At 35.5% G+C, this 17913-nt stretch overlaps 4 protein-coding genes across 22 annotated transcripts; all 4 read right to left on the reverse strand.

The window, feature by feature from the left end:
• Positions 1-417: 417 nt before the first annotated feature.
• LOC105164727 (uncharacterized) lies at positions 418-1102 on the reverse strand. Its single transcript, XM_011083467.3, has one exon. It carries the CDS (start codon positions 1014-1016, stop codon positions 528-530), a length of 489 nt encoding a protein of 162 aa, XP_011081769.1. The 5' UTR covers positions 1017-1102; the 3' UTR covers positions 418-527.
• A 1524-nt stretch (positions 1103-2626) lies between these two features.
• On the reverse strand, positions 2627-3588 carry LOC105164725 (lachrymatory-factor synthase). The gene has a single exon (XM_011083460.3). The coding sequence runs from the start codon at positions 3308-3310 to the stop codon at positions 2810-2812; it is 501 nt and encodes a 166-aa protein (XP_011081762.1). The 5' UTR covers positions 3311-3588; the 3' UTR covers positions 2627-2809.
• Positions 3589-3721: 133 nt separating this feature from the next.
• On the reverse strand, positions 3722-10991 carry LOC105164726 (casein kinase 1-like protein HD16). 17 transcript variants are annotated; one of them, XM_088881724.1, is made up of 20 exons: positions 10316-10991; positions 9312-9443; positions 9157-9230; positions 8992-9061; positions 8848-8903; positions 8681-8752; positions 7884-7978; positions 7714-7780; positions 7484-7613; positions 7189-7407; positions 6938-7080; positions 6685-6859; positions 6491-6581; positions 6255-6412; positions 5975-6163; positions 5682-5897; positions 5280-5355; positions 4384-4444; positions 4185-4278; positions 3722-4031 (listed from the first exon to the last, which is right to left on the reverse strand). In XM_088881724.1, exons 1-16 carry the CDS (start codon positions 10400-10402, stop codon positions 5838-5840), a joined length of 1818 nt encoding a protein of 605 aa, XP_088737850.1. In that variant the 5' UTR covers positions 10403-10991; the 3' UTR covers positions 3722-4031; positions 4185-4278; positions 4384-4444; positions 5280-5355; positions 5682-5837. The 17 variants fall into 17 exon arrangements, with proteins under 17 accessions (XP_088737850.1, XP_088737849.1, XP_011081768.1 ...); XM_088881723.1 differs by having other exon boundaries at positions 5434-5897; XM_011083466.2 differs by lacking the exon at positions 5280-5355.
• A 1765-nt stretch (positions 10992-12756) lies between these two features.
• Positions 12757-16473, reverse strand: LOC105164724 (protein SAWADEE HOMEODOMAIN HOMOLOG 1). 3 transcript variants are annotated; one of them, XM_011083459.3, is made up of 9 exons: positions 16188-16473; positions 15284-15369; positions 15148-15193; positions 14948-15050; positions 14383-14446; positions 13966-14017; positions 13595-13738; positions 13221-13340; positions 12757-13139 (listed from the first exon to the last, which is right to left on the reverse strand). In XM_011083459.3, the coding sequence occupies exons 1-9, from the start codon at positions 16239-16241 to the stop codon at positions 13074-13076; spliced, it is 735 nt and encodes a 244-aa protein (XP_011081761.1). In that variant the 5' UTR covers positions 16242-16473; the 3' UTR covers positions 12757-13073. The 3 variants fall into 3 exon arrangements, with proteins under 3 accessions (XP_011081761.1, XP_011081760.1, XP_088737853.1); XM_011083458.3 differs by having other exon boundaries at positions 14915-15050; positions 16188-16471; XM_088881727.1 differs by lacking the exon at positions 16188-16473 and adding an exon at positions 14699-14760 and having other exon boundaries at positions 14880-15050.
• Between the last annotated feature and the right edge of the window lie 1440 nt (positions 16474-17913).

The raw sequence follows: 17913 nt of genomic DNA on the forward strand, positions 1-17913 counted from the left end.
CATACCTATTTATCAGTAAATCAATCATGTTTTGAAAAACTTAGCAAAATATTGTATTGTATTAAGGTCTTATTTAGCATCAGACATTGGGGCTGGATATCCAGCCTAGTGACCCATTTACATTTTTTTGTGTTGTCCGTAAAAAATGTCAAGGGCCCAATATTGATCATCATTATGCCAAGATTTGACGTATTTTCAGTAAAGCTGGAAGTGGGAATGCAGTAAGGTTTAAAAAAATGTCTATATTAAACCAGTATTCAGTTCAATAAAGAGCTAACAGGCAAGGCTAATTTTCTATTATAGTCAACAAGTTATAAAGGATTTTACAAGTATATATGATTTGATATGACCACAATGTTGTAAGATGTAAATACAAACAGCAAAATCAAACCTAACATCAACATTCAAAACAGTCCAAACTCCAACATTATTGGATTTCATTCAACATAGCAAGTACGCATATCATAATTCTAATTGATTGTTGCCTTACAAGATAGATACATAGCCCTCATAACATAGTTTTGCAATCAAGAGGCCTCCAATGCTTTCTCCATATTCTGCGCCATCCCTTGAAGACTGATTTCAAGATAATTGACCAGATCATCGCAACTCAAACCTTCAACTGGATCAGCTAAAAACGACCATTCGATCTGGCAACCATCGCCACCCTCGATTGCCGTTACTTTTATGGTTGACTTGTACGACTTAAACCCCATGTTGTTCTCCAATACTTCATAGCTTAACAACTTATGGGTTGGATCCATAGCTACCAGCTTTTCGTGACACCACTTGACAACCCCATCGCCGCCGTCCGGTGGTGGCGGCAGAGTGGCGGCGCAGTAGCGGACGAGGCCGGCGTGCCCCCCCTCGACTTTGCAACACGTGTCGATGGTTGGGAGCCAGTTGTGGAAGCTGCAGAAATCCTCTAGGAGAGGCCATACCTGTTGGGGTGTGGGCTTGTGTAGCTTGGCTGTGGCTTTGCCTTCCCATTTCGGCTCATCGGCTTCCGCTGCCATTCAGCTGTTCTTGGGAGAGAGAAAACGTAGTGGCTTGGCTTGAATGGGAGAAAGGATATTGAGCTACTCATGACTCATGGCTGATATATTTTGAGGAAAGAGTTCTAAGTAATTAAGTATTAATTAAATCATCTAATTCTTATTAGTATAAAAATTTCCTATTCAAATTCAATTTAATTGCACCAAAAAGTCAACCATATAATTTGATTAGATTATGATAGACAAGATAAATTATGATGAGCTCGTTTGAAATTTATCATAATTATGATTATTTTTTTTGTTGGTTGAAAAATTGCAAATGCCTCCTGATATTAACGATCATTCAACAAATAACTTATCGTGACAACCAATTGTAGGAGCTACTTGTTAGACGGTCGATTATTTCAACGGGGTATTAATGTAATTTTTCAAACAACAAAGAAACATTTGTAATTATGACAAATATCATAATAGTCTGTTGTGATTTACCCTAACAAGTATGATATATTTATCATGTGATTTGATTGGAGAAAATTGAACATAATTCGAATGATTTTTTGTTCAATGATTACGATAACATTCTCGTACCTTATGCTATATGTGGATTAATAAATTTGATTTAAAAAAGTATATAGAGAAATAATTTCAAAGAACTCTGTATTAAAAGAATTTAAAATCCATCCATGTACAAGAAAAAATATAGTTTAAGATTATAATTAAAATTCCTTTAAGTCTAAACTTATCCAAAAAAAATTAAAAATAAATTGTTATTAGGAATTAGATAACGAATAATTTCAAATTCATTAATTGAAATATAATCAAACAAATATTTAATAAGATTATGATGTTCTTAAAGTATTTAAGAACAAGTTTGAGATGTTTCAATTAAGATCTCCTAATATAAAGCATATGAAAGAGCAGTAAATATTAGGATTGGATCGACCCCACAAACACACGCGGAATTGAATGCAAATAGGCAGTAGTGGTAATGGCACAGACCTACAGCAGACATGTGGGCATATTATTTTGTGCAAGTAGATGAGTCTGATTTCGATTCTTAAAAGTGGAATTATTATTATTATTATTATTATTATGCCTTAGCATTTATTCTCTACCCCACACCAGTACTTATCGTGCCCACAAAGCGAGAAAAAGTACACAAGATTCTTTAATCACTCAAAACAATTATTAATTTCTTAAAATCAAGATAGACTAAATATTTTTTCTTCTAATTTTATTTTAATTGTAATGAATAATAAGAATATTTAGAATTTAGATATATTTGAATGATATTTAGCAACTTTGTTTATTATTATTATTTTCCCTTCATTTTCATTGAAGGAAAATGTGGCAAAGGGGTGATGGAGTGGAGGAAAGACTAGTCAAAGTAAAATCAGACTCCATCGTTTGGTTCCTCTATATTATGTGATGACTTTCCACCCGCCGGCTCAAGATGGATTGGATTTTTTATTATAAATTCTATTATATTTTTATTTCATTCGATACACATATATTATGCATAAAAATTACATAATGTATTTTTTATTTTAAAAAATATTTTATACATATAATGTATGTACGTTACATGAAATAAAAGATGCAATAAAAAATTTAGATATGAAATAGAGCAGTTGTAGCCAACAAGCAATTTGTTCATAAGAACACTTACAATTTACAAAAGAGAAATGGGGGGGAGTGGGGGAAGAAAGCTTACTTAGTACACAGGGCTTGGGGCTATGAAATTCACAAAAACAAGGACTTATCGGGATTTTGTCTTCATCCTATCACTTCCCCACAAAGTTTCTTGTTAGAATTCAAGAAGACTCAAAGATGGCAGCCTCCATCTTCTCCACCATAAGCTGCAGCCCCAGTTCATACTTGGCCACCAAATCTCGCAGCTCCCACCCCGCCACCGGATCAAGGCTGATGCACCACTCCACGACGGCTCCACCGTCCCCTGGGATAACTTTAATAGTAGAAACGTAGGACTTGAATCCTATGTTACAATCCACCATCTCATAAGTAAATGTCATTTGGGCACGGTTAAGGGCTACTAGCCTTTCTTTTGACCAGCTCAGGCCCGGGTTTGACTCGTTTGCATTCTGTTCTCGTTTGAGTCCAAAACCGGAGCAGTAACGAATGCAACCAGGTTCACCATTAGCACCATGTATGCCATGACATGTGGCAAGGCTCGGGAACCATCTGTGAAGCCCAAAAAAGTCCTCAAAGAGAGGCCATATTTGGTCTGCCCTGGCTTTCTCTAGCCTTGTGGAGACCTTAGCCTCCCATTTTCGTTGAGAAAGGTTTTGGTCCATCTTCAAGTCTCAGGATGGCAGGGTAAGGAGAGTTGGTGGGTGTATATGTTTTGTGTATTCAGAATAAACTATATGTAACTAGTAAAACCCTAAAGGCCGGCACTCCGACTGCCGTGCACGCAGAAATGCCGTTGTCACTTGCGTTGCTTTATTTTATTGGAGTTTCAAAGTCACTTCAATTTCTTGACCCCGTGATTTTCGAGCGTCCACTGATGCAGACGTAATTGAGTTCTGATTAAATTACGCGCTGGATTTTGTATAATTTCATTACTATCAAATCTAGTGCTGGGAAAATCAATCTGATACAAATATCTAATCAGGCAGATGTGATGTAAACTCATTCTTTTGAGAAGTTGGGAGGTTCAGATTTTGGTATATTTTGAGCAACCTTCCGTTTTCGGATAATCAGGCTATTTAATTCTTGTAGATTTTGATCATTTTGACTGAAAAGATTATCAGAAGCTCCTTAACACCCAATATTCATTTGCATGTCGCACAAACCCTCAGTACTATAAATTTTAAATACCTAAATTATGATGTATATACACTACATTCATTGCTCCCTGCAAAGTTGCGGTGCCACTCGGTGTCCAGCATGAAGGGTATTAAGATCCCTCCAGCCAACCTGAGAAAAGACAACGCAACCAGGAGTACACCAGGACATGGGATACGTGCGACAACTTCCTTGAACTGGCCAAGGAATAATCCTCACTGCCGTTACCTTCAAGAACAAGAAACGCAGACAACATTAGAGTTAAGATTATAGCAATTCTTCTCATTCACAAACGATGAAACTTGAAAGCAAAATACAAGTAACCAGGGCAAGAATCAAAGTAGACGAATAAATCACTTTCATACCATACATGTGACTAACCTGAAAGTACAGGAAAACAGAGTAGTTACTCCCTACAATTGTCTCCACACAACATCAGGAGAAAAAATCGGCTTGCAGGTTCTCTATAAATTCACTGCAAGAATGAGATGAAGCCAGCAAACAGAGTCAAATACAAACTGTGCATTGATGGGAAAACTAAGAGAAACAAACCAAAATTCATTCTCTCTGTAACTCCTACAACTGAGGATGGGGGCATGACAATAGCCTCGCTTCTGCTCTTTGAAGCAACTCCCAGTCTCCTACAATGTTTGTGAGAGGTTAAGGAGATTCAATCAGCTACATAGCAGCATGCAAGTTTTTTCCTACTTCAAGAGGAGACATTTTATCCCCATAATATAACTGTCTTGAACAAGGGCATGCACTTAACTTTGTTTACCATTAAAATTCAACTAATAGTACAAAACGAAGCAGTATGAGTTTCAAACGTCGAATTACTGCAAAAATAACACAATACCCAAACTAGCCAAATAGGCAAGAAAAGTCCAACATGCGTATAGGGTAGTTAATAGAACAAAAGGTGGATGACAAGTAATACACAGCAAACTGCTGCTTGAAAATCATTGATACACATCCAAACTCATTCTATTTGCCAATACAACATTTCAGAACGGATTAGCGTAAGCAGCAGCATATTATGATCTGCTAGATGATCAGAACTGAGAGCACATCAGGAAATTCTACTAATACTGATACATTCAAGTAGAAAAGACCCTACAAATATGGGGTTAAATGCAATTTAACCCCCTGTGATATATTCATATGTGAAATAAGCAAATACCCCCTATGAAAATAGACTTAGCAAATTACCCCCTATGTTTCAAAAAATCAAGCAAATTACTCCCCTATCTATGGTTTAGATAGGGGGGGTAATTTGCTTCTTTTTCCAAAACACAGGGTGTAATTTGCTATTTTATTTTTCACAGGGTTTTTTTGCTCATTTCTCAAATCACAACAGGGTAAATTGCATTTTTCATATGTATTTGGTCACAAAGAGGCATGATTGAATGATTCACTTAATATGGATGATAGTATTTACTCTATAAATTCAGATTCCCAAAGTGCTATAGAACCAACCAATTGAATGATTAATGAATAAACCACAAATTCTTCATTTCAGCATCCAAGTAATGCCAGCTTCCAGGTCAATCTCCTATTTCACAAAATCATGGGTAAAAATTACAGTATATATAAATACACAACAGGGGCAAGGACTGAAAGAGAGATGGACCGTTAATAGACAAGATCCAGCTTCACTGGAAAATCTGACTGCATGCGTCATTATACCATCACCAATGAACATATAGCCTGTGCACTAAACCTTCAGGTAAATATTGTTTGATGCTATACAAGTTTTCAGCAGTGCGTGAACTACACTCACTGGAGATCTAAAACTGCCTAAAGCATTTAGACACAATTGCCTCCCAGTGCACAGGTGTTACATATAATTCTATATGTTGATGGTAAGAGTAAGCATACATCAAAGTTCCAATAGGCACAATGAGTCGGATTGGCAGCAGGAAAAAAGCGATCCTGGTTCTCCAGTGGAGAAAAGTTTGGCATTTGCTTATAACTCCATTAAGAGCTGTCAATCCTCTGTAAGCTCCAAGGAACCCCCGACAAAACTATGATGCCTCATGATACAGTTCTCCCGTAGCACACAGAAGCAATATAAAGATTTTTAGCCCACTTTTCCTGCAAGAACAAGTAACTCTAAGGACCAAGCATGAAAAAAGTTGCCAACAACAGTAAAGAAATATATAACACTCAACCTTGACATGTGTACTGGGAAATGCAGAAGTCCGAAGTGTCTCCTGGGTTTCATCTGAAGGTTTTCTTCTAGGAACACTAAGAACAAAGGCAGCTTGATCCCATGTTGCGGCAGTTGATGTGATACGGTAGCCAGCATCCCACCTCCTGTGAATACCTTCGCTGGGATAAAGAAAGTCCAACTCCACAACCTGAAGCCAAACAAATCATTTTATTTCATTTGTGTAAGATTTGGGCTTGTAAAAGAGGGGCAGCAATCAAATAGCGACCATGATAACATACTTGATCAGAAAACCCAGCTCCACGAGACATAACAATTGCCCATCTAGTTCCTGCAGTAGCCATAGCTGTAACATAGAACCCCTCTCTCCATTTCTTGTTGATCCACTTAAATGGAAAAGATTCACTAACTTTATAAGACTGCTGCAGATATTGAGTACCTGTAATTTTAAGGTATTCATCAGCTGAATCACAAATGCCATAAAAAATATTGTCACGTATTGAACTGAGAAGCTAACCCTTAGACATGACTACTAATGAGCTCCCATTGTTAGCCCCTGCTATTGCACTGATGTAATAGTTCTTCTCCCATTGTTCCATAATCCATTCCTACAGTCAATAAAATGAAAGTAATAACTTCACCTTTGTAGACAACTTAAACCAAATAAAATACTAGCAGCTAAAGGGATGGTAGCACAGAAAAATATTAGACCTTGTGAAGGAAATAAGGTGACAGTTCATAAACTTGATCACTAAAGCCAGTCCCTGCATCCATAATTAGGGCCCACAGGTTTGAACAAGATGCCACACAACTGATGAATAAGCCATCATCATTTCCTTTCTCAATATGCTGAGGAAGTCTCACATCCGCAACATTGTAGTGATATCTACCAGATCAAATATGGGTTGAAGTCTATAGTTCCTGAAAAAACCTTTAAGAAATTTAAAGAGTTAAATCATGATACCTTTGTTTCATTGGCCTACGAGCATTATACACACTAATCCACTGTGTTGCAGGCATCCCCATGCGAATCTTTTTCGTTGGTTGCTCATCATCATCATCGTCCATCATAAGCCGTCCCCTCTTATGTCCTACTTGATATATAAGCTTCACAATGCGGAAAAAAACAAAAGTCTCGTAAGAGGAAAACCAAATCCATAAAGTTCAAAGCCAACAAGAAAACCTAACACAGGCATTGGGGAATTCAAGAAATACCTTCTGAGCACCTTCAGTATTAATTGGCCTGATATCTGGATTTGGACCAACTATTCCATCAAAGAGAGATATATATTTTGCATAATTAGGCTCCTCATCAAACTTCAAATTAACAACATACTCGACAAACTGTCTGAAAGGTGCAGGACAGAAGCAACAAAGAGTTTCTGGAGAAGTTGCCATCTTCTTTTTGCACACAAGGAAGCCTTTATTCTCACCCTAATAAATCATCAGACAAGCATCAAACAGGATTCTTCATAAATAGAGTGTGCATTTCAGACCCACAATTGCTAACCTGGTACCCTTGCCAAGGAAGCCGGCCTCGGAGAAGAAAAATGAGAGTATAAGCAAGGGACTCCAAATCATCCCTACGACTACCCGTTCTTCCAAGATGAGCATGTACACTGGCATAGCGGACAGTTCCTCTGCAACACCAATATTCTCACTTTGTAAGAACAGTGAGTTGAAACAGAATATAATGCCAACAAATACAGGCAGCAACAAAAAGTAGAGAATCATATTTACCGGAACACGTCTGGTCGTTGATCATAATCAACATGAAGGCCCGTAGAAGTGTCACGCCACCGGGTGGCTGCATTGAAAAAGTAGAAAAAATGATAAGGTTCACACTGTGATATTTTACATTGTGAGAATTTTTTCTACATAAATCATCTACAGCATGACAAGTATGTTACCCAATCCAAGATCAACCAGAAAAAGTTTTTTCTCATCAGGTGTTCCAGGTGGACCAAGCAAAAAATTCTCCGGCTTTACATCCCCATGCACATATCTGCAGAACTCGCAGCAATCAACTAATTGCATAGCATATCTTCAAAACACAGTAAAATGGCAGCAACATGTTATGCATAAGGTTCTTTGGAAAAGCAGTAAAGGTGAACTCACTTCTAAAGTTCTACCTACATATAATACAAAACTGACATAGAAAAGATTATTCAACCAGTCAGAATGAGGAGAAGAAAATCAGTTAGGATTTCCCTTGATCAGATAAAGATTTTCCACCTAACTGTCCAAGCAACAACCCATAATCAGAAAGCATTCCAATCTTTGATTGGAATCCTCGACTCATGGGCCAATCAAAGCCCCAACACTGAAACCAATCCTTCCGCATTTCCTTTAACCAAACAAGTCCCACCTTGCTCCAAAGTCAAAACCATAAAGTAGAAGAAGAAGAAACAGATGGAAAAGGATTTATCAGAGATGCCTGGTCATTATAAGAGCAAATCACTCTCCATAGTCCATACTACCAGTAGTACAATGCAAAACTGTGTAAATCTAATAGTAGTAATAGTAGTAGTAGCAGCAGCAACAACAACAGTAATAACAAGAGTGAACGCATAGGTGTACAAACTTCTTTTATAAGCTTCACTTTAACTTCTTTGTGTCATAGCATTACTACTAAAATCAAGTATAATCCGTGCTTAATGTCCAAAATTAGCAATCATTGCAGAAAAGGTACTTTTTAAAGAATTACCCTCTAGAGTGCAACTTCTCTAAAATGGAGATGGCTTCAATAGCAATACACGCCACCATTTCTATGGACATTCTGCAAAAATGATGCTAGGATATTAGAAGCAAGATGTTATACAAGAAATGAGGATTAAGAATGTAAATTCAACTTCTTGAGAAAATGAGACTAACGTGTGGGAATTGTTGTTCCAGACATCCCACAAACTAGGACCAAGCATATCCATCACCTGAAAGATTGTAGAGTTAGCTGCGCATAGCAAAAACAAGCATATGCAAACAGTGCTGAACAAGTGGTTTGCTACAGAGATCATGTACCATAATATAATAGTCACTTTGCCGTCCCTTGAAATGCACACGAGGTATACCATGACTGCCACCGAGAGCGCTACAAAAACACACAAGAAATATTTTAGTTCATTATCTTTTGACAGAAGCAGCATCTAGGATGTTAACAAACTAGTGAAAAGAAAATGCACTCACTTGTACACTTGCCATTCATAAGGTGGTCCATAGTTACAGCCTTTGCTGCTCCTATGCTCAAACTTCAATGCAACCTAAAGAAATAAAGAAGGTTATATCCCCATGGGTACGCCTAACTCCCTGCTGCACATATCATAAACAGATGAATGTTATACCTCTACAGCTCCTGGACCATTCCGTTCATTTGGATTTGGAGGGTTTATTCGACGACCTACATACACTTGCCCAAATCCTCCTTTCCCCAGTTTCCTCTCAATTCGATAAGCAGGAGAACCTCCAACCTGGACCTGTTGCAGATAAATCAAATACTAATTAATACAATGCTCAAATTTCATAGAACAGAGTACGCTGCCATCAAATCTCAGTCAGATACTTTCAGAACCAAAGTTTAAGCACGGCCTAGAATAAAATGAAACACAAATATGAGTAAGATGTGACTTCCTTATACAGAACCGGGTTTTTGTGTATGCTTTTCCACACCATATGTCTGGACTAGCAAGCCAAATGAAGAATTTCTCATCAACAACCCATAAGAACTTGAACCTTCCCTAAATAACCCAATGTAACACAGAATATCATAAATGCAATGAGCTGGAAATGCACAATAAATGCCAAAAAAACATCGAACTACCTAATACTGCATTTACAGTGAAGCATCTACAGCTTCCTCTACAATCCTCAAACAGTAGGTATTAATAAAATCCCTCAAAAGACAACTTAACAGTATGTCGCACAGAGACCGACCGCATGCCATTAACAATGCATAACCTTTACCCTTAATAAATTGTTCCACGCCCTAAAAAATAAGTGTAGAAAATAAAAAAAATAAAAAAAAAGATATTGCTTTTCAGGAAATAACAATCATGTATAAAATTAAAATTTCAAAGAAACAATCAAACTCGGATTAATTTTTGAGCAAATATCATAACAAAGTACCTAAAAGTCAAATATTAGAATTTGATTCCACCACCTGGTCCATCTCTAAAATGGCACAACCTTCTCTACCCAAACATAAACACCTAATTCTAACAACCCAACCCCCCCTCCGTACAATGAGAAGAAAGAGAAAGAAAATCAAAATTATAACATAAACAAAATGAAACACAATCAAATTCCACAAAAAATCCACATTAGATATATGTGTATACATATAACTAACCCTTTCAGGAAGGGGAGCAGTACTCCCCTCATCCTCAGCTCCCAAACCCTTATCGCTGCCGCGCCCACCACTATCGTACTCATCCATCTTCTCTGCCACCTCTGCTTTTACACTACCCTACTCTGCTATAATACCCAGCCTTCTTCAATAAAGTTGTTTCACCCTAAAGCAGCAACAGCACTTCTTCCTACAGTCTCACCACCACCATCACAAACCACCGCACGTCCTTTATCCTTATTCCTGCTGTCGGTTAAAGTACTGCTCACCCCTGCGGTTCGTTTCCTTGCAATTCGTACAGTTGCCTTCTCAGTTCCTAGTTCTTCCCTATTCAGCTTCCGTCGGTCACATCGGAAACGCAGTTGAGGCATAGCGATGTCCGTCCATCAACTCCGCCGTAAACCGCCCCGCTTTTTACTTCATCAACTACCAGATCGCGGCGGCACGGTTGAAATTTAGTAACACAAAGGAAGAAAGAGTGGATACCAAAATCCGGGATCAAAGGATTGAATACAGGGTTTGAAGTAGATAGAAGGGCAGGAAATTAGGGCTGATAATTGGGGGGAAATGAAAATCCAGTGGGTCCAAAAGGTTAAAAACTAGTGTGAGAGAAAGAAAGAAATACCTAGTACCAGAGAGCTGGCTTTTCGTATTGTACTATCAAAAAAAGAAAGAAATTTGAAAATTTATCTTATACGGGCGATTTTGTAGTTGAGTAGCGCAAAAGTGTGGCGTGTCAGTAGACGATTGGTTCTGATAGCAGCAAAATTGATTTTTCTTCCAATTTTTTCTTTTTCTTTTTCTTTTAGGTAAAATAGAACAGCAGTATCTTAACTTAATGGTTACAGCTCAAATTACATAAATCTGAATTCAGATTCCCACTATATATGGCTATTTAAATCAAATGATTTGGAGTTTAATATTTCGATGTCGGGTTTAAAATCTATTTACAGTGTGTGCGACTGAGTTAACAAACAAATTCAATCTATATAAATTTATTATAATTTATTTTATTATACTTAACTATAGTGATGAATTGATCGAATATTCATATATAGCTTAATTTATTAAATTGAAGAAAAGTATCTGTTTTTTGTTTCCTTGGACTGTATTTCTAAATTGAAACTAGGAACATATTTTTTCAATATTAATGTTTAAATATATATCAAATAACAAACAAATTGAATTTATTATAAAAAAAAAAGGGGTGGATAGGAGGTTGAAAGGTCGAGAAAGGGTGGATTTAATTATTTAGTAAATAACATATTACAAACTTGAAAAATAAAATTTTACACCATTAGCTATTAAATTAAACTTACATGTCGTCATTTATTAACGTTGTAAATTGGAACTGATAAGTGCATTTTGAGTTGGTGAAATTAAAATTCAATAAAGCAATTCAATGCGAGTAATTGAGTTGCACATTTTTTCAACTCATCTTCTCATAGATGTGACAAATAACAAAATATTTGAATTTTATTATTCATGTGTCAATTTTGTAGGAAAACTCTAAATAAATATCCTTGATTTTTGGACTATTTTACGTGCAACCAAGTATAAATTTTCATGTGAAATGGAAGATAATACACCTCTTATCAATATTGACGGAGTAAGAAAACGATGTTGAACTAAACAAGTACCTGATTCTGTCTTGTTATATAATTAGTTCAGATTTAAAAATACCAATCTGAATCTAAATATTATCATAATACTCCACTAAATTAGGCTGAATTATGATATCACCTTTTTTGGTAGAAAACTTGATTTGTGGTAAAGGAAGAATTCTCATCCGTCCAGAACTTTCCTCTTATATTCCACATAGAGAAGAAGAAAAAGGAGAAAGAAAAGCATCCATCCATGCAACCCTAATAGCATTTCTTCTCTCTTCTTTTATATCATAAAATTAAAAGCAAAATCAATTTCTATCCTATATTTCATAGAAAATCTTTAATATGCTTAATAAGTAAATAAATATGATCCTCTATACTTAAAAAAATTTAATTATATATATACTTGAACAAGAGAGTACTTGAGTTCCAGCCTTTAGGTCGTCCAGTTGATTATGCAAATATGCCTAACATGAATAGGTCAGGTGTGGGAGGCCTTGAACCATACATCTGAGTTCACCTAACAAATAATCTATGCATGTAAGAGCATCGCTAATCTTCTGTTTTAAGTTCTAAAACTTGTCCTATAACTTAAATTAGTTCGCGAGAGTGTAGCACATATTAGCAACAACACGATGCATGCAATTGATGAAACACAAATCTTGCAAATTTCCTCGGAAAATTATAGATAGATCACAAAATAAAATATATATATATATATATATATTTCTCATTTAGGATGACAATTGAAAAGGGAAAAACTTGTTTTAAAAATTCTGCTTAGACTACGGAACAGCTCACAAAATTCAATATAAACACATTAGCTTCAGAAAACAATAGTAAAAGAGTTTCAGTAAACTGCAGCCCGCTAGTTGGTTAATTCCATGCAATGCAACTTCTGATGGTCACTATATGTAATAGTAATACAATCATAGGATGTATAGCAAATACTAATTAACGTGAAGACTATAAGCATAGGATGCTATCAGATGCAAATTCTACACATGTGGCAGTTCTCACTACAAAGTATAGCTTTCTATCTACCATCACATCATCAAACGGCTATAAAGAAAATAAGAAGGGAATTATATTGAACCCGTTTAAGCAGCAGTCCAAGGCTCTAACCGCTGGATCAGGAGAACATCTTACATCAGTTAATTTTCCCCAAACTTTGCTATTATGTTAGGCCGGCAGCATAGTCTCCTCAAACGCACTTTCTCCTATCACAATTAAAGTTGCAGCATATAAAACAGAGACAAAAGTTTGAGTCAACTATCATCCAAAACAGGATAAGCATTCACCTCTGTGTTATCATGGTCATATCTAATCAAGAAAAGACATCTGCAACCTCTTATGTCATGCCATCTCCTTTGGATCTCTATAACATGAGCATCATAGTATCTTGCTTGATCTTGTCTCTCCTGCGTCAAAGAATATACATTAAGGATTCTGTTGCAGTACTTCTCGAAGTTTATCATGACTTCGTCGTCAAGCTTTAATTATTCACTAGTAACTGGGACTGAGGCAAGATATGGAGTGTCTGCATATGAGCACATGGATTTTATATCACTTGTAGTCATTTTTGCATTCCTTTGACGGAATTGGTTTATCAATCATAGATTGATTTTGTAGTTTCTGCTTAACAAATTTTATAATTTTAATGAAGAAAAAATACCTGGAAGCAAACTACTAGATCTCCAACCTTCACTTTCCGACATTCTGAATGCTCCAAAGCAACAGATCGTTCCCTCACAGAATCCCTTATGTTCACCCATTCATCCTCCTCTGCTCCAAACCCCACATATCTTACACGAACTTCCTGCCATGTACTAAATCTGTCACACATTGATGCATAAACACGGCAATTTTAACTGTAGTCCTTAAATGTTAGCAGATCATTACTAAATTAATTAGAGCATGACCATGATTTGCATTGACTCAATAATTAGTTGAAGAACTTACTTCATTAACCTAAAGCATTGCAAATGAATAAATCTGAAGAAATATCTACATCATAAACTGTAGGAACAAAATATAAGTACTCACAATTTCACCAGTACTGAGAAATCTATGGGAAAGAAATGTATCAACATCATACCTGTAAAAACATTATAAGAATCAAATTAGCACATAAGCATATTAATAATTTACAATTACATGGAAGCAATCAGCAGAAGACCATGTTGTTACTTTCTTTTTCATCACTCAGTTGCTGTTGTATTCATGAACTCCAGTCCTAACTCTTTGTTTAACGACTAACATTTTACACTAGTAAGATTCTACAGAACCATGATTGTTGAATTGTTATTCAGCAAAAGGAGAGGGAAGTTCCAAATATTTTAGAACTTACAGTCCTAGATCATTCATTTTTTGTTCTGAGATAACTCCTGGGCCGCATATGTTAAGTTAAATTCAAAGGTAGAAAGAACAAAGACGTCAATGAAATGCTAAACTTAGGCTTACCATGCACCATCCTTCGATGATCTCGCTTCAAATTCCAACCTGGATAGATCTTCACCCTTCTCGCCTGTCATCAGAAAAATGTTAGTCATGATTATGACTTTTCTATTGTACTCTACCCACCAGAAGTGAAGGAACTTCCCAAGGTTCAAATCAATCATTGGAAAACAAATCTTATACTTGAAAAAAAGTAAAAGTTGTTTAGAAAGTTTATAAATGGTTTAGCAAACAGTTCGCAAAAGGTGTTGTGCTTCTAAAATTAAAAAGTCAACAGTCGAAAGCAGTAAATTATAACACCACAGAATTTGCTCGATATTACCATGTCTCAAATGAAAAACAGTGGAGAAGTTCAGGTGCCTTGCATAGAAGAGAATCGTATGCCTTCAATTATAAAATAGAGAAAGATATTTCCAAGTAGAGATATATCAGTAAATGATGATGCAATCTGTTAAGGAAGCTAGCTTCAAGTATGAATACAAGCACATGAACCCATGACATACAACATCACATAAAATAGACCAGCTAACATGCACACCCTCAGGCATTCGTGGATTTCCAGTTGCTTTACTCTGAGTTGGAGCTTCAGGGGCAACAGGTGACTTCTTGGCTGCATCAACTGAAGTCTCTTTAAAGAGGCCTTCTTGTTGATTCTTCTCAAACCAACTTTGAATCTAAAATACAAAGAGTACTATGTGTCTCAAAGATTCATTCAGAAGTACTCAATCAACTTATGATGTAGCAGTTCAAAGAAAAAGCAGAAGATAAAACCTCAGTCCACTTTACAACAGGTTTTCCGGCTCGACCACTGGAGCGACTGCAAATATGCCAAAACATTGAAATTACACCCAACATATCTTCTAAAGTTTGCAGGCTCTAAGGAAGCACTTAAGAGATAAAAACTCACTTGAAAACTCTTGCCAATTTCTTGCAGAACTCATCCTCCAGAGATTTTTCTTTAAATTCATTAAGTAAATGCTCCATTCTTTGAACCTGATTTCTCCAATGGCACAAAACATGTTTCTCATTAGAACGTCCGAGTTCTTCAAGCAATGCATAATTTATCGTACAATTTAGCTAGCCAATGTTTTCAACAACACCGTGGCACGGTTTGAAGCCATTTAAGTATTAATTGTCTTAAAAACAGTAAGTCACAATTGACAATTTTCTCTGTGAAATTTGATATAAAGCATTGAGACTACAAGCTGATTCAAATTTTACAAGTAGCTATAATCAACTAATTAACCTATAGGCAATTGGTGCCTACATTATCATGTACCACATCCTTCTCCCTGCCTAGGAGAAATGGATATATACAACTCAATAAGAGCTGTATTCCTTGCCTACTTAAGTCTGATCCACAATCATTCACTGTTCACCAACAACAAGTACTAATCAGGTATTCAATTATGATAAAACCAATTTATTAACCATCCATTTAAACTGGAAAAGTATAAGATAAAACCTCGATACAGAACAAATACCATATTTCTCGTCAATTTCTTCTACTCATCCATAGACATTAAGAAACATCACCACAATTCAAGGACTTTTCAGCTAATTCATAGCCGAGGTGGTAAACATCTCACTGCGGACTCGAAACTTGGCTCTCTTCACTTACCCATATACGTATCGCACCGCAACTATCCATTTAAAATTAAGTGTCGCGTAATGTAATCCATCACAAACCCACAAAAAACAAAGGCTTAAAGATTAAAATGAACCCTAGAAATGAGTAGACATTAAATCATAGGAAGATGCGGTTGAATATATTAGCACAAAAAAATATAGAAAAATACTGGAAAGGAGACCTCGGTTATCGTGAACCCAGTAAAGGTTTGCCTCTGCCTCGGCCGGAGGTCCATCTGCCGCTGAAAGCCTCAATTCCGTCAAATTATTTGAGGGAGTGTATGCGAGTAGTACGGCGGGAGAGAGTGATCAAAAGGGTAGCCACCAGCCGGAAACAATGGGGTGTCTGCCGGAATAGGTATGTTAGTGTTACGAAGGAAAGTGGTGGTCTCGTAAAGATTGAAAGATCTACTCATGTGCGCTTTTTCTCTTAACAGGACTCCTTACATTAATATCTCATATTCAATAATTCAATATGTGTATGTTGTTTTTTTTTCAACATGAAGCAGTAGACTGACTTAAAAATATTATTCTACTGTATACTAAATATTGTAATAATATATTTTTTACTTTAAATATATTGTTATATTTAAAAAAAAACAAATTTAATATGACCTTCAAAAACAATTAAAATACAAAAATAATAAAATCATAAATTATAATAAATCCAAATAAAAAATCATATATTTAGAATTATTCAAACTTATAATCTCATATGTGCTAATAGAACCTTAGCCTATTTTCTTTTCCAATAAAAATCTATAATTCGATGATTACGTTGATATTTCATATAATCTCGTATTTGCTAATAGAACTTTTAACCTTAAACATGTCTGGCTTATTAACTTTTTACTTAAAAATAAATTAAATAAGTGTTTGTAATCTATATTTTGAACAACTTAAACTAAGTTCATTTAAACAAAAAAATTATAAACTTTTCTACACCAACTTTTACAGTAAATTGATCCATTTTCAGGCACAACCCACTCCCAATAAATAGAGTGAATGGCAGCTCTCCAAACCGATCAGGGAAGTAGCAGCCCAATGGGCGAAAAAGATCTCTGGGCATCAAAATTCACATTGACTCAATACTTAACAAGAAAAAAACGGGAAAAATGACAAATTGAATTTTTTATTTTAAATCATACGTCTTTTATTATATTAGATATATGTTGACTGTATAAAAATAATATCAAATGCTTTATTTAAAAAAACTACACATACATATATATTAAATGATGCAAAAGATGTAACATAATTGAAATATAATTTTTTTTTGTTGAAATAATTGAAAAAAGTGACAACAATAACGAGTTTTTTTTTTTTTTTTTGCATTATTTTTTCTTGAACTTAGTGAGAAGGCCTCCGTTACGAGTAATTATTTCATGCCATAACAAAAATAACGTAGTACAATAAACATTCAACAATAATGGTGAGTTACACCTAAACAAAATACCATACACTTAATACTGGAGTTTTTTCTTTTTTTCTTTTTGTTTTTTCCACAGAAGAATGGTACCGTTATGTATATTAAATAAAGAATATAAACGAGAAGAATTTATTACGCATTTATTAATATTTTCATTTAGCTGCAGCAAGTTTAAAAGAATGAAAGGTAAATTTACATTTTTTGTTTTGTAACTTTAGGTTATTAGAATTTTTTATCCTGTAATTTATATATTTAATCTTTTTTTTTACGAATTTAATCATGAACATCTCACATCTCACATTTGATCCTTATTTAGCAAATTTAGTCGTGTATTGATAATTTTGGTTCTCATGACTCATAGTTATAATATTAAAAATAAAATCTATTATAATGTGAAGGGAACCTAAATTGTCAATGCGACTAAATTTGTACCAAATGTGAGAGGCTCAAGACTAAGTTCATTAAAAAAAAGAATTAAA

This window comes from Sesamum indicum, linkage group LG6 (genome assembly GCF_026168435.1).
Source record: "Sesamum indicum cultivar Baizhima isolate 11 linkage group LG6, ASM2616843v1, whole genome shotgun sequence".
Classification (NCBI taxonomy): Eukaryota; Viridiplantae; Streptophyta; class Magnoliopsida; order Lamiales; family Pedaliaceae; genus Sesamum; species Sesamum indicum.